Source organism: Ostrea edulis, chromosome 2, assembly GCF_947568905.1.
Source record: "Ostrea edulis chromosome 2, xbOstEdul1.1, whole genome shotgun sequence".
Classification (NCBI taxonomy): Eukaryota; Metazoa; Mollusca; class Bivalvia; order Ostreida; family Ostreidae; genus Ostrea; species Ostrea edulis.
The window spans coordinates 96,614,412-96,642,014 of NC_079165.1; the positions used below are offsets into that span (position 1 = coordinate 96,614,412).

Consider the following 27,603-nt stretch of genomic DNA (forward strand, 5'->3'; position numbering starts at 1 on the left):
CATTTTCCGCAAATAACGTTGCGTTGATGCATTGTGACGTCATTGTGACGGCATCAGTTTCAGAGGATACTGATACGGAATCAGAAAAGCACAGTGTGGTGATCCGGAAAACCGGATCACACGCTGTAAAATCCACAGTATCAACGAACGATACATTGATGGGTATATAATAAAGATCCGTCCCTGCTATAAGGCCGTAAGCGCCGAGCATAGGCCTAGATTTTGCAGCCCTTCACCGGCAATGGTGACGCTCCATATGAGTGAAATTTTTTCGAGAGGGACGTTAAACAATACATACTTCAAAACAAAAGTAATACTATACTATTAGACTTCCCAGTGTGTCAGAGAGAGCAGTGTTTTCATACATGGAATCTGGAATTGTATTGAGACAGTTTCCTAGACTTTTTCTATCTACAAGCTAACACACATACCTGGTAATTGGTGAAGAGGCTGAAATATCGTCAAGACGGCGTAAACCCAGAATCAATCCATCAACTCTATGTTGTTATCACTATAGTGTATTTGTATTTATTCTACAAGTCACTACCTGTACATAATAAGACACACAGGATCAGGATGGGATTCAACTTTTTAAAAACATAAAAGCCATACTGATTTTCTTTACTATTCCTATGGTTAATCTAATGGTAAAGTATAGTGTACCAAATTCAATGGCATTAATATCTTGACAATATTTTTATCTACAATTAACACAAAATCAAACAGTCACAAAGCACCACCCAGCCCACATTACAAACCAAACTTGTAGCCCAGATGGCGATCCAAATGTATATCACTATCCACATTCCTCATCTCCTGCATAATAGTTCCAGCAGTATATTTATAAAATGATAGAACGGAAAAGTAGCATCGTTACCATGGTGCTTGTGGGACAATCGTTGCAGAAATACACTTATAATCGATGCTGCCAAAACATTCTTGAAGTGACATAAAATAGAAAGGAAAATAGTACACCATCCAAATCATCTCAATTTAAGATCTAATCGTAAAGCAAGAGAGCAATCAAACAAGACGTCCTCGGGGTGCACTTCTGCAGCTATACATATATGTAGATCATAGCTCTTATATTCAGCTATACATGTATGTAGATCAGAGCTCTTATATTCAGCTATACATGTACGTAGATCAGAGCTCTTATATTCAGCTATACATGTACGTAGATCAGAGCTCTTATATTCAGCTATACATGACGTAGATCAGAGCTCTTATATTCAGCTATACATGACGTAGATCAGAGCTCTTATATTCAGCTATATATGTATGTAGATCAGAGCTCTTATATTCAGTTATACATGTATGTAGATCAGAGCTCTTATATTCAGCTATACATGACGTAGATCAGAGCTCTTACAGTGTATATTTAACACCTAGCCACGGAGTGACATGGGACTTTATTATATATCGTCTCAATTTTCATTTCGTAGATTTGCATCCATGGAAACGGTGTAGTATGAAATACATGTACATACAAGTAGTTTAAAATATGTCTATTTATGACACGCGCAAATGCATGTAGTTAATAAGTAGTAATAAAGCACCTACAAGTAGTAAATAATTGAAATCTGAGTGCAATCAAATACGAATCAACTTTGTTTGACAGTGACAAAATTGAATACAGATAAATAATTCAGTTAAAATTTAATAATTAAATCATCATCTATCTTCTAAGAATAAAACAGAAAGATTTCTCGATATTTTTTCTCTATTCTTCACACTATGCAGTAGATTGCGGTGCCCGCTCGATCCACCGTTCGTTTGCTCTATACCTTTGTGTTAATTGTATTGAGTTTTGTCGGGAAAGATTTAAAAGGATTTCAAAACAATGCTGGAGCTGACTTTCCAACACTTTATCAAACATGATATTTCTAGTCCATACAATACTAAACAAACAAAAATGCACTACCTATCTAGCTAGAACTTTAATTACAGTATGCATTGGTTATGTTTGTAGACATTGTGATTGTGGAATTTTAGGTGAAGGTGAGTAATATAGTATCTCTTTTTCTCAATTTACTACCCTAGGAAGTCTCTCATGATAAAAGTCAAGTTAACTCTCCACAATGGGTTAAAATGTTTGAATTGTTTCAATTTCATATTGAAATTTACTAACAGGGTTAAAGTTACAGATTTATGCAGGCGTACAAATAAATCTCTCTCTCTCTCTCTCTCTCTCTCTCTCTCTCTCTCTCTCTCTCTCTCTCTCTCGTTCGTATACATGTATACACACTACATTTGTGTACATAACATTATACATGTATTTGTGTACTAGAACTTATTCCTGTATTGTATTTGTGATTTGAATGATATATGTTGAGTGTTATGCCCGTTTGGGTTCTATTTAGAATAAATCATATGATATATATAAATAGAGAGAGAGAGAGAGAGAGAGAGAGAGAGAGAGAGAGAGAGAGAGAGAGAGAGAGAGAGAGAGAAGTATGGCGGTGTAAAGCATAGTAGTTCATTTTTAGAAATGAAAATCTTTTTTACATTTGTATCTATATACCACTTTTCTTTCATACGCGCATTGTTCACAACTGCAACGCATTCATGGAAAAATGGCTATCATTGCAATTTGTAAAACTACGAATGGTAAAAACATTGGAAATGTAAATACAATGGAATATTAGTATACTTGCTAGTATCAAACTTGATCTTCGTGCATTGTGCATCAAGTCGCATTCATTTACATGCACGTCATAATTATAGTGTAAGAAATACCTGCGGGAGAGCGATGGGAATCTTTGGAAAATCATCATTACTAATCAATAAATTAAATTAAAAATCAATAAATTAAATTAAAAGCAAATAACCTTGACAAGCATCGTTATCTAGACCGGTCTGGGCCCCAAGTATCAGATTTCACTGTCCGTTCAAGTACCAAGCTAAGAATATATGATCTAATGTAAGTAATGCAGCAAAACTAATTCATGATCAACTGCTGGTTTAAAGTTGTCTCCCAAGTAAATCGTGATCGTTTCCTCACCACGTATAGATACCGTGCCAGTAGCTGTAGGTCTGACTACATGATGCCTGATGTAATTGTTCTTCACATTTTCTCGCGTGAATCGTTTCTTGCGTGTAAGTAGCTGATCATCGTATGTGTTGATCAGACGACCAACAACTTGCATTGTCAAATGAAATAATTGTCACAATTTTGACTCGAGATAGGAATAACTCGTTCTCAAACTGAACCTTGACATGTGAAGGAGAAACACAAACGAGAAATGACTGTATTCACAAAGAAAGGACTTGACTTTACACAAATAAAAAAACATTTCACACTCTACACGTTGACTAACACAAGACACTCACACATTCAAAATACATGATATATGACAACAAAACAATGCACTTCGCTTTAAGATATACAGTCTATTTTATAAAAAAGGGAGAATGCTCATTGATCCACAATACGATGCGCACATATGGTAAGGATACTTTCAAATGTTGTTTATGCCACCACTTGGGATGCCGTAGATGTAACTAGTACGTGTTGCGGAGATTTCTCATCGTGCCTCATCCAGGTATAATACGCTGGTACATGTAACATTGCTAGCAGAAATACTCACATATAGTACATATGTATATGGGTTAAGTGAATCGCCTTGACACCAGACTCCCTGTCATTCCACACAGGATTTCACAAAGAAAAAACGGAACAAGTAACACCCAGAACGGTACCACCACACAGGTCACTTATATGACCACACAGGTCCACGCAGACATAACTTCTGTGCTCACTGTATGCAGACCACACCTTCTCGATGACTCGTGCTGAACTGACGCATTACTAAAGAACTGGTTTAAGGAGGTACTCTACATCGTCATAATTGCTGAATTCCTTTTAAAACATGGATGAAAATATAAATATCAGCAATATTTGTCTATTCATTAAAAAAAAATTTCGCCTACCTCAGTAGCTCAGTAGGTTAGCATGTCGAAGAAAAAAGAGGGAAAAAAGCATGTCGACTGCTGAACTGTAGATCGCGTGTTCGAGTCCAGCAAGGGTTTTAAATTTTTCTCAGATTGCTTTAAACTAAAACTGTTGTTTTTGACTTAATGAAATAAATTTGAAAGTTTTCAATTTCAAAATATTGTTGTACATATCCTCCACTTTTCATCCATATCAAATTCCTCTGGTGTAGCATACCTCCATAACAAAACATGACCTCGCTCTCGCCTAAATATACTTTTAGTTACTCTCATATACAGGTTATGGTGCACAATTAGGAACAAAATAAACGATTAAGTACACAAATTGTAACAATAATCTTCAACTTCCTATCTAGCTACATGTATTATTAAGAAATGAAACTTATGATTCTTTATTTATTTGATGCATGTATCAAACGAAAAATTGGACGGCAAACTTCATCAATGCGTGTAGACAAATATTGCTCAACAGATGTTGATTTCTTTGCATTAATTGCTAAGGAATGGCATCAGTATGGAATAAATATATATCTGTGTGTGTGTTTATGTGTGATGCTGAAATCTTGGAAGTATATCATTGCCTTTAAACGAGTACAGTAGCGATAAGTATTCTTTCAAAAATTGTCAACAATATATGTATCAGTATCAGAGTGAATTTTAAACATTTTCATTGTCTTAAAATTCAGCACACACACACACACACACACACACACACACACACACACACCTTGCATAAATATTCCCAATCCGCTTCGAGGTACATGTACAATGACTCTTTGGATGGACATGGTGGAAGAAATACCGAATTGGTTTACCTCAAAAGAAGAATTCTGGTTAAACCACAAGCTCCCAGTAGAGGGGAAATGACTAGAAAACTGAGACTTAAAGTGTCGATCAAGCGTAAACATAATTATTGACTTGTTAATTACATACGTACTAATCTGAAATTGATCCGCCCAGCAGATTATGCGATATCTATATGGGCATGTGTGAGAATTGGTCGTGGATATTACCTTACAAAATTTGTATCGCTTTTAATACTTTGGTATAGCTTATTTTGTATGCGGGGCGTATAATTACCGCGATCATAACACTCCATGATTGCCGGCGCAGTTTAAACCGAACTCAGTCTTTTCATTATCTCTCATTAGGTCCCCACAAGTTTAATTTTCTTTTGACTCTTTTCTGACAAAGCGTCTAATGATACGTACTTCGCTGATTGTGTTAAATATCATTACATCGGTGTAAGAAATACTTTTAAATATTAAGATGAGGGGACATGACAAATATTGAAAATATTTCACAGGCCTTCCTTCGTGGTCTGTGAAAATGATTAGTTCGAGGACTCCACAAACCTTCAAGCATGGCCGTATGTATATGCTTTTTCTTTAAATATCTAGTATATGTAGATAATATACATTTTCTTTAGATATTAAATATGGTACTATTTATTTGATATATGTAATCAATTTCTTCCGAATAACAATAAAAGCCTATCTCGTCTTATAAGAATTAACACGCCGCCTCCGTTTGATGACGATTCATGATATCTACTAATTAACGCCCTTCCCAGGATCCTCTCAAGACGGTTCCTTTACAAATGCAATGCCGTGGTCCCTACGTCTCACTAATTAGTATTTCCCGTTAGTTGTCACGGCTGAGTGATAAACCTGACACTAACGGCTAGTGCATTTGATACAATTCATGTTCTTTTCCGTATAACACCCTACCCTTATCTCACAGAAATTTAATAGACACGTTAGATATTGTAACATACGTACGTGTATTAACAACACTTGTCCTAGAAATTTCAGTGAGCATACACTTTTACATTTATATTGTATTTTCCAATTCAAATTCCTCTGTCGATCTTCCGTCCATCTTGAAATAGTGTAATCTAGAATAGTGAAAGGTTTTGTTTCCATGTTTACCTACCTTCACCATTAGCTGTGGACACTCTTTAATCCATAAAGTGGACTGTTAGCCATTTTCAAAATTCGTTCAGTGGAGAAAAAAGATAACTCAATTCAGGCATAAAGGTTCTTTTTAATAATAATCTGCGACTTCGCTGATCTGATTGATAATGAAATTCCTGTCGGCGAAATGCAAAAATGACAAACAACATTCGTGTTTATTAGGTGCGATATACGATTACATTGCAAATACAATGGCATGTTGTAAACAATGCGAGTGATCACACAATGAAATGTCAAATTCAAACTGTTTCTGAATAGACTTAGAGATGCAAATACTGTGTTTCCAAAAGAACGTGCGTATATCTAAGAAACTTAGTTTTGTCTATCTCTGTGTATTCACATATTACTTTATTGGTAAATTTTCGTGTAACAACTTTATAAACGTTATCAGATCTGAATAAAATCATTGAATACTTCCGTAGGTCATTTAACTGCTATCTGATTACGTGAGAAAAAAATGTTTCAATTAAATGCATGTTTCTTTACATATAATTTGCGCAACCAATGGTGTTATATATCACCAAAATTGGTTCACTTTGTGCTTTAATTGTTTGTAGAAATAGATAATTGTGCCCCTCCGGAACAACTTGAACAGTAATTGCAGACAAAAGCGTGAAAAATCCGCACAGTGTTATTCACTCAATTCCGCAGTCGTCTCCCCCGAGGGTTTAGTCAATTCCATTACAGTATCGTAACAGTATTACTTTTTTTCCAAATATTTCCAAAATCTACCATCTGTAAAAAGCTGTTCCATAAATAAAATGCCGCCACATACTATTTTTTCACAATCATTATATTCCAAAACGAAAAAGGATTAACGAACGATAGACAATGGAACTTGTTGAACGGATTTAACATGAGGATATTCTCTGTTGGTAATATCATAATTTACTACCATATTTATAATGAATATCCTTTCAAACTAGAGCTGTAAAAGAAGAGGGAGAAAAATCCCACACATCTCTGTGTTTGTTCTACAACAGTTCCATATATTCTGATTACGATAAGACCCTGCTTGTAGTCATTGAGAAAAAAGATGTATCATTTCATACCTGTGCGAAAATAATTGGGACAGAGCATTTTATTCCATCATTATTTTGCAATTACCGACAGAAAAGCACGGCCAAGACAAAACGATTATTTTGTAAAACGCAAGACGATCAAATCGTGGAAAATTGATTAATTATGGAATGATGAAGAAGTAGTCAAATGAGGCGTTTCTGACAGTCATCCATATATGGTTATATTTCTCTAACAAAGTGCAAATTATTATTGACAGTCACTTCTTCAATAAAATAAACACTTACTGGATGATTTTGCAGTGGCAGATCCGGCTCCTGGAAACAATACCAATTCCCATGACAAGACGAGAAGAGTAGAAAATGGCTATCCGAACGGTTGGTGCCGAAAGCTTTGTCGTTTCTTGTATTGCAACAACCTTAGGCATAGCAATTACAGTGGCATTTTTAACTTTCAACGTATTTCATCGAAAGAAAAGGTAAGCGTTCTGTTATAATGAATGATAAGGTATATATCTATATAAATGAACAATGAAAATAATACTGCATCTTCTTGGTGGATTTCACTCATGAACAAAATTATTTGATAAACAATAAATACTATCCCTTCCCTTCTGAAAAATGTCATATTTGAACAGGTTCATTAAAATGTCGAGCCCGAACCTTAATGTTCTGATAAGTGTGGGTGGACTGTGTCTAAACTTTGCCTGTTTGATGTACGGGATGGATTTCTTCTTGGCAGAGCGATACCCCGAGGCTACCGTCACGTGCCAGGTAGTACGATTTTCCTTCTATCGGCGTAAGCAACTTCCATAATCATTTGCTGAACATTTAATATGCACGATGTGTCACAAATCAAAGTTTATTTCCTTTTAATTTCTTTGCAGATCCGCCTCTGGATGATTACCATAGGGATATCTATGGTATTTGGCCCGATGTTTGCCAAGGCTTGGAGAGTCTATCAGATTTTTCGTAATGCTGGAATCAAACGAGTGGTAAGTTTTACAATGACGTGAAACATGTAAGAATACTGTGGTCGTAAGATGCAATCGGGTAAAAAACAAAAATACGTCTATAGATTTTGACATTGGACTTCTCTGCTGCTTATGCTTGCGAAAATAGATTCACTAGATTAGATAAGAAAATTAAACAATCGTTTAATGAACATGATACCGAAACAAAAATGGAGACACTCAGTCATGGTTTTTTAACCACCTGCTACTTGCTGAATAGACTGGAAGCATAATTACAGTTACGAATGCAATGTTAATGTTACTGCACTTTACAATTTTTTTTTCTCATTTCATTTTTCAGGTGATAAAAGACAGTCGTCTCTTTTTGATGTCGTCCTTATTTATCCTGGTTGACATTGTGATCTTGGCGATATGGCAGAGCGTCGATACCATGACATCGAAGAAAATGAAATATCTTAGAATGGTAAGTCAGCCAATCGATTCTAAGCTCAACAAGGCGTCAGCATAAAGGGTCACTATATTTGCGTATTTCGAAATCAAGGTACTATTCAGGTATTTTTAATTTATATATTTTTTTTACCAAATTTGTTTGAAGATGTCTATGAATATCAGAAGTATTCCTTTTTTTGACCGTCATATAATGGTATGGCGCAGTGCGCCCGTCCGTCTGCGCATCCGCCCGAACCTCGTGGGATAGATAAGAAACGGTACTTATAAGAAGGAAGTTGGTACACATATTCCCCCATGATCAATGGTTATAGGTCAAGGTGAAATATGAATATTTATAAGGCTAGGATCAACAAACTTCGTACATATCGTCCCATTGAAAGCTTATTGTTTTTAAGGTCATGGGTCAAAATGGAACTTTCATGGATTATCAAACATGGCAAACGTCTTCCCAAAGCTTATTGTTTTTCCAAGGTCTAAGGTCAAGCTTGCATACATAAAACAAGATAGAAAAAACTCGAACATGGGTCAAATTTGTTGTTAAAACCATAAATTTTGCTTTTAAAAATGCAAAGTTGAATGTAATTGAGTATATGCGTGATAGTAACGCAAGTTTTTTCACGCCATGATCTTTAATTCCTTGATTAATATTCATTGATTTCTTTCTGTTTCAGACTGGTGATGAAGGTGTACAAAATGGCACCCATAATTCCGGATACGCTTCAATACAGGAATGTTCATCTAATGGAGCCTCATGGGGGTTAGCATTGCTTCTGCTGTGGAAGACTGGTTTGTTGGGGTATGGGCTATATTTAGCTTGGCAGACGAGAAATGTGACCCTCCCTGCAATGCGAGATTCTCCCAGTATCATCATCAGCATTTTTTGTACACTTTTGTTATCTGCACCCACCTTTATGCTGACCACACTATTACGTCACACACTAGACGGAGTCTACATAACGGAAATTCTCATAATTACTATTTGTACCGTGGTGGTACAAATGACAGTATTTCTTCCTAAGGTAAGCCACTGTACATTTTTTTGCCCAAATGGTACATAGACCTAAATATTTAATCATTTGTACTTACATATTTTACGAATCTTTTAGGTACGATAGACCTAAATGTTTGATCATTTGTACTTACATATTTTACGAATCTTTTAGGTACGATACTGGTGGAAATGTCCTTTGGAAAAGCAATCGAAAATGTCAATATCATTGTATGACTTCAAGCAGAAGACATCAGCATCTACAGATGACATTGTTTTCCAACTTCAATCAGAAAATACTCTCTTAAAACTTAATGTAAAAGAGGTAAGGAGGAGTTTATGTACTACTCGTAGACCAATCTCTCACCAGAGGGCGTATTACGCTGCACTACAACACCTCTGTCAACGTCTGAATGTCAAGATTCTTGGCAAAACTTATTTCTACCTATTGCATAATAAAGTATGATTTTACAAGTTTTAATGTTAAGCTTAAAATCTTACAGTAAGTTCACAAAAACAACGAATTTCATGATTATTCTAGTATTATTGGATGAATGAATATTTATATACCTTTTAATTCGCTCAGGTGTCTCATATTTACTAGCTTCTGCGTTTATAAAATTCAGACAAGTGTTTGATTTGCTTAGATATGATCATTACAGTTTGATATCCTAAGTTAGTTTTAGTACGTTTTGATATGATTTTTAGACGTTGACAGAGGTATTAGTGGAGCGTAGCGGGAACGATAACTCTGGGTAGAGATTGCTTCTAGACAAGTAAAAGTCAGAATGTCAAAGAGAGGAAGCAACCAATTGTGGATTGTTTGAAACAAACACGCAACTGGGGAGCTCTACCAATGATTCTTAAGAAATATCGTTCTCAATCTTTCCACCCAAGATTTTAAAAATCGATGTACATGTAATCAACAATACATGTAAGTGCAATATTTTGTTTGTTTCAGAAAGTTTCACAGGTTAAAGAACTCGAGGGAAAGCTTGCTCATTTAAGACGGAAAATGTCGGCATTATGCACGGATGATGACGATCGTCGAGACAGTGGGTTAGATGTGGATCTCGGGATATCGGAGATTAAAGAACCAACCACCGTGGATACCCCTATAGCAGCAGATCCTAGTTCTGAGAAGAAGGAAGAAAATATGGCATCCACAAATAAAGTAAACCCAAATAGAGAGGAAAATTCGCAGGCGTTCGACAGGTCCCAGTCCGACACTACTGAAATGAAATTATATAAAAAGGGGAAAGATAAACGGCGGAAAAAGGTGCTGACATCTACACCTGATATATACAAACAGTCGAGATGTTGGACATTTTCGTCAATGCGATCGAGACAAGACATAGTGGGTTCAGTGACAAAAAGTTATGATTTAGAGGAGAACGAAGACACATTTTCGTATGTCAGTAATTACCTTCCACCCCCTCCCCCGTCAGAACAGATCGACTTTTCTCTGAAAAACAATTCTATATATGCAGCAACAGAAAATGATGTTCTTAGCAATGACATGCTCTATCCATTATCAAACAGCGATTCTTCCAATCCCTGCAATAAGGAGCCAGAAATTAACGGCAATATAATAAATGGAGACTGCATCACGCCCGGTAAAACTTGCTATGTTTAGAACTGTGTTCTTGACGGAAGAAAGACAACTCTCTATGTGCATTTTCAAATTCCATAACGAACGAAATATGAAGTTGAAGAATTTTCCGTAATAAAAGTAGATAATTTATTTTAAGTTGATCAACGCATCAGCTCATAACATTTGTTTATAGAAAGCCATCAAATGGTCAATATAAGAAAAATCCATATTCATGTGTGCCTTGCTTTTAGACGTGGTCTTGGTCTATATATATATATTTATATAGACATTATGGCGATATATGAACACATTACAAAATGGGTGATACTGTATTTTCACAATATTGTGCCAATGTAAAATATTACTTGTATTAAAAATTAATCGATTTCTTCGATTTTCTACGAGTTCTCATTGTGTGTTATTATCCCCTTGCATTGCGAGAGGAGATTTAGTAACTTGATAGGGAAAGTGTGTGTGTGTGTGTGGGGGGGGGGGGGGGGGGGGCGTGCATGTGTTAACACTGAGCGTGTAAACACTTTACAGACCATATTTTATGCTGATTTCATACATGTATTTCACATGTAGCTTAGTTTTCATGACTAAGAACCCTATAAATTTTCTTGTCTAAAGGTCAAAAGTATTAATTTTGTCGTCTAAAGGTCAAAGGTTAAGGTCACTATAGGTTTTCATAGAAAAAGCTTGTAGACACTGTACAAGTCACAATTTTTGCTCGATTGGTTTGATACTTCACATACAACTTGGTTATCAAGAGTGGAAGACCCTTATTGATTTTGGGGTCCAAAGGTTAAGATCACTGTGGGGCTTCAAAGAAAAGCTTATGGATGACAGGTAACATGGTCTGTCTTGGTTGGGGAAAACCTTTATGCATTGCCGCCATACTTCTATTGGATACGTGGGACAGGAACTTCCTCATGCAATGTCTTGAAATCTTCATTCTCCCTCCATCTCACATAGCCTGCTATCATCGCTATCGATCCTATGTTCTTTCAATTTCATCGTACATTTTGTAAATGTTAGGTATTCGTGTTCTTGATTGGCAATATTTACGAAGAACCATCACAATTAGGGAATAACTGAGACAATTTTAGATAGCAGCGGTATGACTTTTGTTCAATCAAGTGACGATGTAATAGTCTATATATATATAATATTACTTTTAAAAGAAAAGAGAAAAAGAAAAAAATGGAACACGAAGACATTTAGTAAAGCTTTACATTTAGTAACACACACACACACACACACACACACACACACACACACACACACACACACACACACACACACACACATATATATATATATATATATATATATATATATATGGCTGCTTTTATATATTGTTTAACACCCTGCTCGAGAATCTTTCACTCGTAATTTCAGGACTATGCTAGGCGCTTACCGCCTTTGAGCAAGAGGGAATCTTTATCGTACCACACCGGCCTCAGTTTAACTTCAGGTGTAGTACTTTCATGATATGATACTGATAGTGTCAAGAAAACAAGACCAATCCGTAAGTTTGTGTTCAGCAGCAATACTTCAATGATAAAAAGCATTTGACTCTATCTCATGGAAATTTATGTACGAAAACTTAAAATTTTTTAATTTCGGTCATGATCTTATCAAATGGGTATCAGTGTTATACAATAAGTTCAAATTATGTGTTATTCAAAATGGTGTTTTTTCAAAAAAAAATTGAAATTGGCAGGGGTTGTCGTCAAGGTGATACAATATCTCCTTATTTATTCAACCTTTGTGTCGAAATTTTAGGCCATATGATACGACAAAACAAAAACATTAGGGGCATTAAAATAAAGAAAGAAAGAATTTGTTTAATACAATATGCAGATGACACAGTTTTATTTTTGGATGGATCAGAAAAAAGTCTAAAAAGTGCTCTTGATCTCCTCTTTCAATTTTCAGGTTTAAAACCCTATACTTCCAAAACCAAATCAATTTGGATTGGTTCTAAGATTAATACTAAAGATGCTTTTTGTAGTGATACTCGATTACAATGGACAACAGGACCATTCACAGTTTTAGGCATTACATATACTGTAAACCTTAAGAACATGGAAAAGCTTAATTTTGATAACAGGCTTACAGCTATCCAGAAAGATATAACCCAATGGTCAAAAAGAAATATTTCTCCCATAGGAAAAATTACAGTGGTGAAAAGTTTGTTTCTATCAAAATTTACGCACTTGTTCATTTCGCTTCCCAAACCAAGTTTACAGTGGATAAAGCAACTTATAAAAGCTTTTTACAAATTTATATGGGGGAACAAAATGGAGAAAATTTCTAGAAAAACACTAGAATTAGATTTTGAAAATGGTGGGTGTAGAATGACCAATATAGAAACATTTATCAAGTCTCTCAAACTAACTTGGTTTAGGAGACTCTTTACAACTAATTCTACATGTAGCTGGAGAAGCTTATTTTCTGAAATTACTGGTTGTAACATTACAAAATTGTGTCATTTTGGACCTGTTTACTGTAAACAAAAAGCAAATTCCACTAGAAACTCTTTTTGGAAAGAAACTTTATTTTACTTCGCAGAATTTTTGGAAAGTTTTGAAATGAATGATTTTCATATTTTTTATGGAACCCCTGTGGTATAATGATAAAATAAAGATTCAAAATAAATACATATTTTGCAAGCAATTATATGACAAGGGGTTTCATATAATATCTGATTTATTAGATAAGCATGGTAACTTTATCAGCTACCAGAGTAATACAAATGATTACTCAATTCAGATTCCATTTACTACATATGAGGGATTGAAACAAGCTATTGTCCACTCATGGTCTAATATCAAACTGCTTATACATTATACAACTTTTCAACCATATCAACCTGAATTCATTAAAATTCTATGCAAATACAAAAAAGGTTCTAGGAATATTTATGACTATTTAATATCAAAATCACTGTGGGGCTTCAAAGAAAAGCTTATGGATGACAGGTAACATGGTCTGTCTTGGTTGGGGAAAACCTTTATGCATTGCCGCCATACTTCTATTGGATACGTGGGACAGGAACTTCCTCATGCAATGTCTTGAAATCTTCATTCTCCCTCCATCTCACATAGCCTGCTATCATCGCTATCGATCCTATGTTCTTTCAATTTCATCGTACATTTTGTAAATGTTAGGTATTCGTGTTCTTGATTGGCAATATTTACGAAGAACCATCACAATTAGGGAATAACTGAGACAATTTTAGATAGCAGCGGTATGACTTTTGTTCAATCAAGTGACGATGTAATAGTCTATATATATATAATATTACTTTTAAAAGAAAAGAGAAAAAGAAAAAAATGGAACACGAAGACATTTAGTAAAGCTTTACATTTAGTAACACACACACACACACACACACACACACACACATATATATATATATATATATATATATATATATATATATATGGCTGCTTTTATATATTGTTTAACACCCTGCTCGAGAATCTTTCACTCGTAATTTCAGGACTATGCTAGGCGCTTACCGCCTTTGAGCAAGAGGGAATCTTTATCGTACCACACCGGCCTCAGTTTAACTTCAGGTGTAGTACTTTCATGATATGATACTGATAGTGTCAAGAAAACAAGACCAATCCGTAAGTTTGTGTTCAGCAGCAATACTTCAATGATAAAAAGCATTTGACTCTATCTCATGGAAATTTATGTACGAAAACTTAAAATTTTTTAATTTCGGTCATGATCTTATCAAATGGGTATCAGTGTTATACAATAAGTTCAAATTATGTGTTATTCAAAATGGTGTTTTTTCAAAAAAAAATTGAAATTGGCAGGGGTTGTCGTCAAGGTGATACAATATCTCCTTATTTATTCAACCTTTGTGTCGAAATTTTAGGCCATATGATACGACAAAACAAAAACATTAGGGGCATTAAAATAAAGAAAGAAAGAATTTGTTTAATACAATATGCAGATGACACAGTTTTATTTTTGGATGGATCAGAAAAAAGTCTAAAAAGTGCTCTTGATCTCCTCTTTCAATTTTCAGGTTTAAAACCCTATACTTCCAAAACCAAATCAATTTGGATTGGTTCTAAGATTAATACTAAAGATGCTTTTTGTAGTGATACTCGATTACAATGGACAACAGGACCATTCACAGTTTTAGGCATTACATATACTGTAAACCTTAAGAACATGGAAAAGCTTAATTTTGATAACAGGCTTACAGCTATCCAGAAAGATATAACCCAATGGTCAAAAAGAAATATTTCTCCCATAGGAAAAATTACAGTGGTGAAAAGTTTGTTTCTATCAAAATTTACGCACTTGTTCATTTCGCTTCCCAAACCAAGTTTACAGTGGATAAAGCAACTTATAAAAGCTTTTTACAAATTTATATGGGGGAACAAAATGGAGAAAATTTCTAGAAAAACACTAGAATTAGATTTTGAAAATGGTGGGTGTAGAATGACCAATATAGAAACATTTATCAAGTCTCTCAAACTAACTTGGTTTAGGAGACTCTTTACAACTAATTCTACATGTAGCTGGAGAAGCTTATTTTCTGAAATTACTGGTTGTAACATTACAAAATTGTGTCATTTTGGACCTGTTTACTGTAAACAAAAAGCAAATTCCACTAGAAACTCTTTTTGGAAAGAAACTTTATTTTACTTCGCAGAATTTTTGGAAAGTTTTGAAATGAATGATTTTCATATTTTTTATGGAACCCCTGTGGTATAATGATAAAATAAAGATTCAAAATAAATACATATTTTGCAAGCAATTATATGACAAGGGGTTTCATATAATATCTGATTTATTAGATAAGCATGGTAACTTTATCAGCTCCCAGAGTAATACAAATGATTACTCAATTCAGATTCCATTTACTACATATGAGGGATTGAAACAAGCTATTGTCCACTCATGGTCTAATATCAAACTGCTTATACATTATACAACTTTTCAACCATATCAACCTGAATTCATTAAAATTCTATGCAAATACAAAAAAGGTTCTAGGAATATTTATGACTATTTAATATCAAAATCACAGCATCGACCTATTTGTGAAAACAAATGGGATAATGATTTAAATTTGCAATTAGATTTAAATTGGAAACATGTATATACAAACATCAAATCTGTAACAAAAGATTCAGGACTGATATGGTTCAACTATAGAATCATTCATAGAATATTGGGTACTAACAAACTCCTACATATATCAAAAAATAAAAACTCTCCACTTTGTTCAATATGTGCACTAGAACCAGAAACAATTAAGCATATCTTTTTTTTTATTGTCCTTCTGTCTCTACACTATGGACAAAAATATCAGATTGGATTTTTCAAAAATCTGGTAAAAGAATGGGATTTAGTGTACAAACTGTTATTTTTGGTTTTCCAGAAAAAGAACACATGGTTTTAAACTTTATAATCCTCTTAGTAAAGAGATACATATTCCAATATTCAAGAAAGAATGTCAATATTGTTTTTGATGATGTTTTGAAATGTTTATATGATTACTACCTTTTGGAAGAAAAACTTACAGAACAAATGTTTTACAAAAAGAAATGGTCTAAATGGAAATGTCTTTTCAATTAATGATAACAGCATTTCTTCTTTTTTTTAACAATAAGTACTAGAATATACATGTAATTGTCTATATAGCTTTCTTTAATCTGTATGAGAGTGTGAGTAAAAGGTGTATATGTATTTGTTGAAAATGATGAAAACAATAATAAAAAAAATACTTCAATGATGGTGCCCAGAGCATTCGTCCTCAAACTTACGTTCAGCAGTAGCGGTAGACGATCAAAGCGACAACTGTCCCGTTTTAACCTTGGGCTTTTTTAAATATTTGTTATTCTTTCAATTTATTCCGCTAAACCAATCAATTATGCAAGAGATATATAATTAATGTTATTATCCTTCAGATTAATACAGTCAATTTCATTGGTCGAGGGCTGGTCACGTGGAGGGAGACAATTCGTGATGTCTCCCTCACGCGCAGGATAACAAATGAGTTGTCTCTCTTTGGGAGACAACTTCTAATCGCACGAGAAAGCTCTAATAAAAATGATATTGAAAATATGTGGAATCGTTAATCATAAACTTCAGCGTCAATATTAACGGTCACTAAATATTTCCATTCTAATGCAATTTTGCATTTCACTTGATGTTTACGTTTTTGTCTTGAAATATGTTACGAAATGTTTACGTTTGAAGTTATGTTTTGCGTCATTCTACTGTGACGTCAAATTGAAAGATTTCTCTCGTTTGACTTTCTCAAGCCTCAATGTTTTGCTTGGATATATATATATATAGATGTATGTAGTTGAGGGTAACATTGATCCCACCCCTCGAAAACTATTGAAAAGTTATCAGAATTTTCTGCAGAGAAAGTTATTACGAATTTGCAGACGTTTTGAATTTAAAAAAAAAAAATACATGGTACAAATCAATAAATGTGTGATAGTTTTTTTAACGTGCAGATTCTTCAGGATAATAAAACTATTATGGACTGTTTAGCAGGGAGATATCACAAATTATCAGGTCTGAGTAGAGTTATCACCGTCGGGTACATCGGCGCCCTCTGGTGATAACCCCACTAAGACCCGATAATTTGTGATGTCTCCCTGCTAAACAATTATTCAATTTTCAACGACGAGAGGAAGAATAACTTTGCACAAACTTGGGGATTCTCGATGAGTTACCGCACTTTTAAAATTCTGCAATACATATTCAGATTAATTCTATTTTTACGCTTCATCAAAACCTAAGAATGTTTCTCCAAGATATGTGCAATAGGTACGAAAGAAATTGATTTTGGCTATATTCCTTTCAATTTTCTAAATAGATAGGTTTTTAACAAATGATCTAAGTTTACCAGACAACTTAAACATTTTATCTGTAGTTTTAAAATGAATAAATAAATAAAAACATCAACAACAACGAACACGGAGAAGTAAAATGCAGGTAGATGTTTTCAATTAATTAATAATATATTGGGCCACACGTCTGCCAGGATTGCGACAATCGGCTAGCGTAAGGTTGTGGAGTCCAGGCATACTGCACATAGCCAATGTAAACTTACAACTGAAATAAACAAGATCTTACAAATCAAAACAGAACTGGGCATAAATGGACTTTTAGAACCAAAATCATGCGACGAGAGAAAATATTTTTCTAAACCGTTTATTCTAAGAAAAGCATAAATCAGTTGCAAGAATATTAATCATCTTGGTCGTGAGTTCAACGGAGGTAGGTGTGGAAGTGGGTGTCCATATAATAGTTAATTTTTCTGTCATCTATATCAAATATTTCTTCACTTAGGGCAGTTATGTTGTTCATTGAGAAGTATGTATCTTGTATGATCCTCTTAAGTCTACATCAAATCACTATATCCAATTTCTATTTTCAATGACTGCGTAACGTGTGACAGCGTGGCGAGAATTCTATCGTCATCGAAAGCAATTGTATTAAGACTTGCCTAGATGGTCGAGCGGTTTAGCACGCTGTTCACATGCTGGTATGAGTTTTGATCCCGCAGGTCATTAGTTCAACCCCGGGTAGGGGCGAAAGTGGGTGTCCAAATGATTGTGAATTTCTGTGTTTTATTTATACATGTATATGGTAATCCACTTCCATCCCAGCTCAGTTCGGGGGATTGAACTCATAACCTTCGAAACCAAACTGAATTTTTTATCAGAGTGTGTGGCCAACGCGCTAGACCATCTAGGCAAATTATTAAAGCTCTCACGTGCTACATGGTCATTGAAAAAAGAAATGAGACACAGTCACTTGGCGTTTAAGAATATCATTCATGGCACACACTGCATTTGAAATATGTTTATAAAGCAAATACATGTGTCTTCAATACTGTATATTTATAGTCAACAAAACTACCGTAAGTGAAGAAATATTTGAATGAATGCACTATACATGGTTACACCTGGATTGGTGCCGGGTACATGAAAGTGGATAACCATATGTAATAAATTTCATAGTATGATTATCGTTTACCTGTTTTGGTAAAGTTTGTAATCACTTCCGCAAATAAGGCTGATTTCGTTCGTACATGTGATGAGATTGGCATTAGCACATACAAGTTGCATTTCAAAGCTCATCGTGGTGGTGGTGGTGGCAGGGGTGGTGACAGAGGTATGGATGATGGTAGTTGTGAGAGGGGTTGTCTGGTGACCTGTGTTTGTGTGGCAATGACCTACTTGCTTGATATCTATGGAAGGATTTATGCATCGAGCTTTGCCAAACAGACAGCTACAAAAATGATGTATTAGACATTTCAATAAAACAAATAATTGCTTCTTCTCTCCGAACACGATAAATATTGCCTTTCGCAGGTAAATAAAACGTCGTATTGGCCTCAAAATATCACTTATTGTATAATACTGCACAGAAGTGGAATACCTACTAGTTATCGTAATGGACGTTATCGGTGCCACATACCGACTCGTCAGTCTCTATCGGTGTGTAGTTGTTGCAGTCTAGGGCGAAGAGCTGGTTACAGATTTCTTGTGGATCGATGCTTCCGGTGGAAGTTGATAACAGACCTTCAAACAGAAAAAACTCATGAATTTCCAAGCCATAGATATATGGAAAGCCAATGGGGTAAAAATTCTATCCCTGTAACTGTGTATGTGTAGCTACATGTACGCAATGTACCATTCGTTCCACGTAAATGTAGAAATGTTAAATGTAACTTATGCATTAATCATAATTCGTGCTATATCAACACAGTAGGTTGGAATGACTGTAAATGTTGTTACGCAATGCATTATACGTACAATGTTTAGATAGAAATGCGTACTAAATTGGTACTAACAATTGCTGCAATTGTCGAGTTACATTTAACATTTCGAACGAATGGTGCATTGCGTAGTTACAAATTCATAGTTACAGGGACATAATTTTGACCTCGTTGGCTTTCCATATAGATATACATGAAAATCCCGATCTGGTCTAACACAGAAAATCATATTGGATAAATACAATCTGGTATAAAACAGAAAGCCATATTGGATGAAAAGGAAGACTGATATGGACAGAGACCTGACACTGTGTTTATTGTTCATTGAGTAGTGGAGATAGAACATTTTTAGAATGAGACTACGGAGAAAGAGAATGGCGTTTCTTAGATTCGAACTTTTGACTCGTACATTGAATACATATCTATTAAACCAATAGGATTTCAGAAAACAATGAGAAAAGAGAAAGGAAATACAAAACAGACACTTATTTTTTGTTTGTCTTACAGATCTGTCAGTGTGCGTTGTGCAACCTGGTTAACATATGTGTCATACATGATTATTATATTTTGACATTCTTTCAAATAATTTAAGTGAAGTATGAAAGAAAAAATGTAATTTGATACCGCATTTCTATAATGAAACAGGATAACGATAGAGAAATCACATTCGGTCAAAACTATCTGCACATTACCTCCATCGTAAATAATTAAAAATATGGAGTCGTAACCAAGTGATAACTATTTAGGTCTGATGTGAAATAATTCATCAAAGATTAAATGGAATATACAAAGGAAAAAAAATACTAAAATCTCCCTAAACACGACGAACAGTTACCAGGTTCATTAGTAGATTACTAGTATCTTTAATTAAAACGTACCCAAGAAAACTCCAAAGACCTTCCAGAAGAACATTGTGAGCTAAAGTGTTATCTTATCAGACAGACTGTGACCGCTGGACGACAATTCCACCGTTATATAAGTAATAATATCACGACACGATAGTGAATTTTCAACTATCACGCCAAAAATATATGGAACAGAAGGCTTAGTACTAGTATACTGGTATCAAAATATCTGAGATATATCTTTATGCATGATGACTCTGAACATGTGCGTGAATAAAGTTAATTTCTTTGACCTCGATTTTCATCTTTTCATGGTGTAAAAGGGTAAAATGCAAAAGTGAGTAGCACTGTATAGTTGATAAGTCTTCAGCTTGAAACTACATTTAACTACCAGGTAGGTGTAGATGAAAGCAATTGTCACATAATAGATGGATGAAACGACAGACAGATATGATGAAGGTTATACCTCCCATGGGTTAACGTTGTTTTGGGAAGAAGGCAGAATGCACAGAAATATCACAAAAAGTAACAACAAGTGGCCATACATCTCACAGTTGAGCGAATTTATATTTATACTACTAAATGATGACTATGGACTTTTTTTTTTAATGCCGGTGTAACATTAAATAGTGACCCCATTGAAGACGACCCCAAGGGTAATTTTTCAACCTTTTTGAAAAATTACCACTAGAGATCATTTTTCGTGGGGTCAAATTTCAACATTGAAAAATGATCTCCAATGTACGGAATGTTTTTTGTATCGTTTCTATTGGTAAGCGGTGATTTGTCGTTCTGAATCTTGCAATTTTACGTATTCTATAAATATCCAAATTTGATAAGATATAATTTTAACATTTAAATTCAGAATTTGTAAATAAGTTGTATATTTTACCTTTGCTGCAATTATTACATTCTGACAAACATTGCTGCTGGAAGTGATCATATAATTTTTGTTTTAATGAATTTACATGCCATCTTTTGTTTTGTACATATTGGAATATCCATTTTTAAAATACTTAAGCCACAATCATCGATAATGCTTTTAACATTTTTTATCCATTTCATTTCGATACCATTTAAATGTTTTATTTATATATCAGCTGATAAAATAGATATGACAATTTGGTATCTTTGCCATTGACAATATTGGCCCAAACATTTATAATTCTGTTTTTGATATAGATATCTGCCCAATTATCCATTCCAATTCCAAAGTGAAGACAAACTGTCGCAAAATTCCAGTATCCAGGGCCATATTCCAAAAATAGGGAGATTAAAGCATTGGGGATGTACATGTGTGTTGGGGAGGGGGCAACATTTGACAGGACGAATTATTTATTTTCAGCACGGTTTAGGTCAATCTCTACCCAGAGTTATCGTTCCTTACACTCACTTGGTTACAGACTACTAATTTTACCCCTATTTCATGATCTGTTGAATTCGGCCTGACAAATGATCGTCGACTTGAATTTCTCTGTACCCCAGTCTTAGTCTTGCGGCCATGAGAATTACCTTGATGAAATCCGCCTTGCCTTGGGAGCTTCCTCTTGCAGAGTTGCTTCCCTTTGTTCCAAGGAGCCATGTTTTTTTTAAAACATGTTGGTGAGTAGAGTAGTAGTACTTCTTTTGGCAGATTCAGACATTGATACCTTGAATTCTCTTAGCTCACCTATATTTATAGTGCTTAATGTTTGGTAACCTTAGAATGGCATCTTGCACATATCTATGACAGTTTTAATGTGACCAGGGACAACCCAGCATGACCAGTAAGTGCCACATCCTGATAATGGCTGATGTGGTCCTGTTTGCTTATCTGCTTACAGCTAAGGGATTAATATACATGTATTTTCATTGACCTTTACTGTTGTTTTTTACAGCCAATATAATGCAGAATTTCTAAATATTTTTTCTTATGTAAATTTTCACCGTTAAATATTTTATTTTAGACATTTTTTAAGAAACTTTACCATATTTGGGGTTAACTTTTCAAAAATATCTTAAGAATATATATCTACATTATTGATCAAAGATGTTATCCTAATTAAGTAAAGGGGATATGTATACAATATATAAAAATAATTGGAAAGAAATATATTGCAGAATATGTCATATGTGAGCATTTCAAAATGGTGTATTGTGTGTCTCATGCTTATTCCATCCTCTGTTTTAGGAGATCCAGCTCATCACTTCAAAGGGCCATAACTCTGCTGTTGAGAGTACCTGAATCCAATGAAACTTAATAGGGATGTTCAGTATGACTGCAGGAGTTGCTGTGCCGAGTTTCATGAAAATTAAACAAGGTTTGTGTCTTTATTAGGTTACAGACTACTAATTTTACCCCTATTTCGTTGACCACGCAAGTAGTGCCTATTTTTTTCTTAAAAATTCTTGCGGATGTATGTGGGGTGGATTTGTGTTATTATAGGGCATAAATGGAAAGAAGAGGGTCTGCAAAAAATTAAAAACTTATAATAATGGGAAATTCTGCTCTTAAGTGTGTAGTAGGAAGGGTGTAAATAGGCCATTGTTTACCTGCTTCTCAAAGGGAAAGGGAAATATGCAGGGTAGGGGTTACTTGCGGTGTCATAACAGGACTTGTGTGCTGTGGATTTTCCTGACATTCACAAATATTTTTGGACTTGAATTACTCTAAGTCTGTACCAAGTTTCAGGTAAGTTGAGCCGGTGGAATTTTTTATATTAATTTTTATGTTGTAAAGGAATGTATAGCAAAATAATTGGTAGTCTATGTCCACTTAGAGCAAGGAACGACAACTCTGGGTAGAGATTGGGTTTAAGTCAGATAATTTATTCTCGAGTACGTCAAGGCCAGATTAACCATTTGTTTTAGAACAGCGGCTTATTCACCAACCTTATCAAGCATTAAAAAATGGTAGGAGAATGTGGATTATGAATAAGATTTACGCATTGTGTTGCGTAATTATTAGTAGACTCTAAGACTACACAGGAAGCAAATCAAAAATTTAATCGGGCGGGGGTGGGGGGTGGTACATGTATTTTATTACTGTAAAATGATAAGTTGAGTGGGGGTATGGGGTCATAAGATACTTTTAGGGGATTTTAATACATTTTGAATATCACACCACAACAACGAATTTCCAAATCCAAACCCAAAAAATTAACAAAATCTCTGTTTACTGAAAAAAAATCATTATTTCCTGTATTTCATCATTCTATTTACACATAATACATTAAGTGATTTACGATATGAATATTAAATTGTCAGAGTACTATCTATTGCTCCTCTGCATAATGATTATCAAAATTAATTTAGATTAATACAACGTCTGTATGGTGTCAGTTTTTAACGTCCCTGGGGTCGTTTTTCAATGGGGTCACTATCTAATATTACAGCGGCTAATCGGGGGAGAGCTGTCGTTTACTTTTTATATAATAAATATTGTACCTTACTGAGGTGTTCATATCATTTCACTTCAATCACTGTAGCATTCATAGTTTTTGTCATACTTTTCGCTGCAAACCTACATCTCAATTACACTGTAAGCATAATACACAATGAATTATTAATACAAAACATGCTTTTCCCCATTGTATCTCCGTCATGCTGTCCCTGGGAGTTTGGGAGCCCTACCCCGATTCATACATGTACTCTATAACATAATATATTCTTTGTCTTTTGCTACTCTCTTTCCTTTTTCAAAGTTTTTGGGGATGCGGGCACAAACTCCTGTTACTCCTCGGGTCTAATAAATTGACCTATCTCTAATTGAATTGAAGATGAGTGACCCAAAAAGATTTGAAGGTTTACTTCGGTTAATCCACTTATGAATCAAATAAAGCCATCTTTACTTTTCCACTATTTGAACTTTTCTGCAATGGAATTGGACAAATCTAATTCATTTGATACCATTTCATTGATCCAACTTGAGATTACATAATTGAAGCTGTCTTTTATTGGAATAAAAAAAAAATTAAAAATTATTTGAAGATTGGTCTAATTAATAAAAAAGTAACTTCAAATATTACAAAACATAAAATATTTTTAAACTCAAAATTCAAATTATTAGCCTATCTCTAGATCAATTAAAGAGAGAATCAAATTCTATTAAAGATGGGCCTATTTCAATAGGAAATTTGACCTATTTTTAATTGAATTCAATCAATTAATATTTATGTATTGAATTTAATCTATCTTTAATTCGTTTGGGGATATGTTCAATGATTAGAAAATGGGTCTTAGTATCAAAGGAGAGCTTGAAGAAATTTCCTATCACTTATATGGAGACATCACAATTGTGCATTATTCAGTATACAGCATCCACTTTCAAACAAAATACAATCACAACAAAACAAATAACACCTGTACTTTCTACTTTTATTCAATTAAGGCTTTAAATCTCCAATGTCTGGTTTTACGTCCAAATTCACTATAATTACGTATAGCTTCTATCCATCCGTGCATACACGAGGTAAAGGGACTGGTTCACGATTTTTGAAAAAAAAAAAAATTGATGTTAAGCATTAGAATATTTCATTTAATGTTGACAACCAAACTATGAACCTTCTGAATGCAAGGATAAGGGCGATATTTTAACCTTAATTCTGTGGTATGTAGACAAACACTCGAGTCTTTTTTATGTTTACAAAAGGATAATTTTGTAATTCTTTAAAAATCATTTTAATTTTGCACAGTCATAAATTTACCTCTTTTAAAAATGACATATTTTACCTAAAGAATACTTGAAATGGGGTACATATAATAATATCGTTATTGATTCCTGGTATTGAAAAGGAAATCAAATATGTATAGACAAAATAATCAATCATTTACAAAATATATATCGCAAAATTTCTGAATATATGTAAACGTGTACATTTATTGCGTTACATGTATATATTTTGACCATACGCAGAACATGTTCTCGTGAATCCAATCAGTTGAGACACCGTATGCAGGTGGTAATGGAATATTGCTGCACAAATGTATGGAATACAAGTCTATTGGTACTTTTGCATAAAAGGGAGATAATCTTAACTCTGTCAATCTTAGAGGATTCACTTTCATTCAAATCTGGTTTATTATTCTATACAAGCATGCATAATCCATTATCGGCCTTTCTCATTCATTCAGGATAAACTCATCAATACAAGCTAATTAGAATTCAAATAAATTTGCGGCACGGCAGATAGTTGACCAAAATAAATTCAAACATAAAAATAATTCCGCATCTTTCATAATCACCAAACTAAGAAAACCCTTCGATTCCGTATGGATGGTTTGGATCTTTTACAAGTTTTTAAGCATGGAATACCAAATAATATGATCAAAATTATTTTTTTCTTCTTCTCGTGTATATGTACTGTACTCAAATACATACTGTAGAACAATATTTCCCGAGATCAGAAGGCAAAACAGGTTGACAGAATAGTTAAGATATTTAGTCATTGCTTTATATGGAAGCCGCAAGGCAATATTCGGATATCACACGTTTCTTTATTCTAGTGGAAAACTCCTTTCCGATCATTTCCAGTAAAAGTGTAATTCTTTATACATTGTTAACCAGTGTTGTTATCTGTGTGTTGTTAACAATTGCAAGCGATTTCCTCACTAGGAACTAGCAGAGAAAGGCTAGAAAAGTCTATTTTGAGATCGAGAGTATTCGATCAAATCAATCCATGTAATGTTTTACAAAAGCTTGGAGTCACCCTAAGACTCCTAATCGTGTGAAATATTGGATGTACATAAATTTTTATTGAAGATTCCTATCTTTAGATGAATTTTATCGGAGTATTTGTATCGTTAGGACAATGCCTTTAGTGTTTATCCCTAGGTACCCAGGAGTGAAGAGTTCTAAAGATTTAATGCTTTTGCTATAATATCCATACAGCCAAACTCTTGGGTCATGAGTTTTTACGTAGGTCTTCTTGCCGGTATTTAGTATTTTTTAATTCGATGATAAGCAGACGAAATAATTCAAAAGAATACCTGTAATGCATTTTAATTACGAATTATATAATGAGACTCATCGTAACACCCGAACCCCTGACCCAGGGGTCATAACGTTTACTACTTTGGTAAAGCCTTCTCGGCGCAATACAATCTACATGTAATTAAAATTAAATGTTAGATCCGCTCGCGTACTCGCATACACGTTTAAAAGTATGCGAGTACGCGAGCGGATCTAACATCTAATTTTAATTAGATTGGGCGCAATAATGTTTTGTACTCGGTTGTTTGAATTTCAGGATTAAAGATTATAAAGAAATAGTTCATTTCATTATAAAAGGTAAACTGTCGCGCCATAATACCAAAATTCCTGGACCAAGGGCAATGAGTTTCAGTTTCTGGCGGAGGCTCTTCATTATTATCACGCACTCAGTTAGTAGTGGTACATGTATGACCAGGAATTAAGAAGATTTTTAAAGATATGATGCATGCCATAGCTCCTACCAATACTGAAATTATAATTTTGATAACCCAATAATAATACATTATGAAATACGACTTTATGTATTAAGCCACATCAAATGTACGTGTATTACATTCATATCATATTATATCAAAACCGATATCATTAGCGCATAGTCATCTTGTTGGATGAAACAACAACAAAAAGAGAAGTAAAATATTGACATGTACATGGCATAAACTATCACATTTTACCAAGTAATTGTTCGGTGAGTTTGGTTTTAAACCCGTTACTATGGTGAGCGTCGAGGGGAACTATAGGTCTTTGCCCACCGTATGTTTCTGTGCACAGTCTCCGTACTCTGCATAGCCATACATAAACCAGTAGTAATTGCGATGAAATTCCCAGAAACGTATTCCTTTATGCAATTATTACGGACAATATCACAGTCAATGTTCGATTTCATATTACATTTACTAATTTGTCGTGAGAAATAATGCATTAAACATAAATCTGTGGGGATAATTGAAAGCAATATCAAAGACAAACAAAACATTTCGATCGCCTTTCTATCGCAATCGTTGATTGATGATTTTAAAGGAGAAAATGTGTCCGCTTTAGAAAATCGTC

The 27,603-nt window shown here is 34.3% G+C and overlaps 2 protein-coding genes across 3 annotated transcripts; one reads left to right on the forward strand and one right to left on the reverse strand.

The window, feature by feature from the left end:
* Positions 1–1,755: 1,755 nt before the first annotated feature.
* Positions 1,756–11,344, forward strand: LOC125680752 (gamma-aminobutyric acid type B receptor subunit 2-like). 2 transcript variants are annotated; one of them, XM_056155679.1, is made up of 8 exons: positions 1,756–2,001; positions 7,253–7,428; positions 7,588–7,723; positions 7,837–7,944; positions 8,264–8,386; positions 9,045–9,392; positions 9,537–9,686; positions 10,323–11,344. In XM_056155679.1, the coding sequence occupies exons 2-8, from the start codon at positions 7,313–7,315 to the stop codon at positions 10,995–10,997; spliced, it is 1,656 nt and encodes a 551-aa protein (XP_056011654.1). In that variant the 5' UTR covers positions 1,756–2,001; positions 7,253–7,312; the 3' UTR covers positions 10,998–11,344. The 2 variants fall into 2 exon arrangements, with proteins under 2 accessions (XP_056011654.1, XP_048776467.2); XM_048920510.2 differs by lacking the exon at positions 1,756–2,001 and adding an exon at positions 5,176–5,323.
* Positions 11,345–17,935: 6,591 nt separating this feature from the next.
* LOC125682333 (uncharacterized) lies at positions 17,936–20,717 on the reverse strand. The gene is made up of 4 exons (XM_048922828.2): positions 20,616–20,717; positions 19,402–19,540; positions 18,993–19,247; positions 17,936–18,065 (listed from the first exon to the last, which is right to left on the reverse strand). The coding sequence occupies exons 1-4, from the start codon at positions 20,647–20,649 to the stop codon at positions 17,960–17,962; spliced, it is 534 nt and encodes a 177-aa protein (XP_048778785.2). The 5' UTR covers positions 20,650–20,717; the 3' UTR covers positions 17,936–17,959.
* Between the last annotated feature and the right edge of the window lie 6,886 nt (positions 20,718–27,603).

Excerpts from the sequence above, each read along its gene's own strand:
- LOC125680752 (XM_056155679.1), top strand. The coding sequence starts at position 7,313 with ATGGCTATCCGAACGGTTGGTGCCGAAAGCTTTGTCGTTTCTTGTATT. Across the intron at positions 7,724-7,836 it reads AGGCTACCGTCACGTGCCAG|ATCCGCCTCTGGATGATTAC; the intron begins GTAGTACGATTT and ends ATTTCTTTGCAG. Across the intron at positions 7,945-8,263 it reads ATGCTGGAATCAAACGAGTG|GTGATAAAAGACAGTCGTCT; the intron begins GTAAGTTTTACA and ends TTCATTTTTCAG.
- LOC125682333 (XM_048922828.2), bottom strand. The coding sequence starts at position 20,649 with ATGTTCTTCTGGAAGGTCTTTGGAGTTTTCTTGG. Across the intron at positions 19,541-20,615 it reads GGTCTTTGGAGTTTTCTTGG|GTCTGTTATCAACTTCCACC; the intron begins GTACGTTTTAAT and ends TTCTGTTTGAAG. Across the intron at positions 19,248-19,401 it reads AACGTCCATTACGATAACTA|CTGTCTGTTTGGCAAAGCTC; the intron begins GTAGGTATTCCA and ends TCATTTTTGTAG.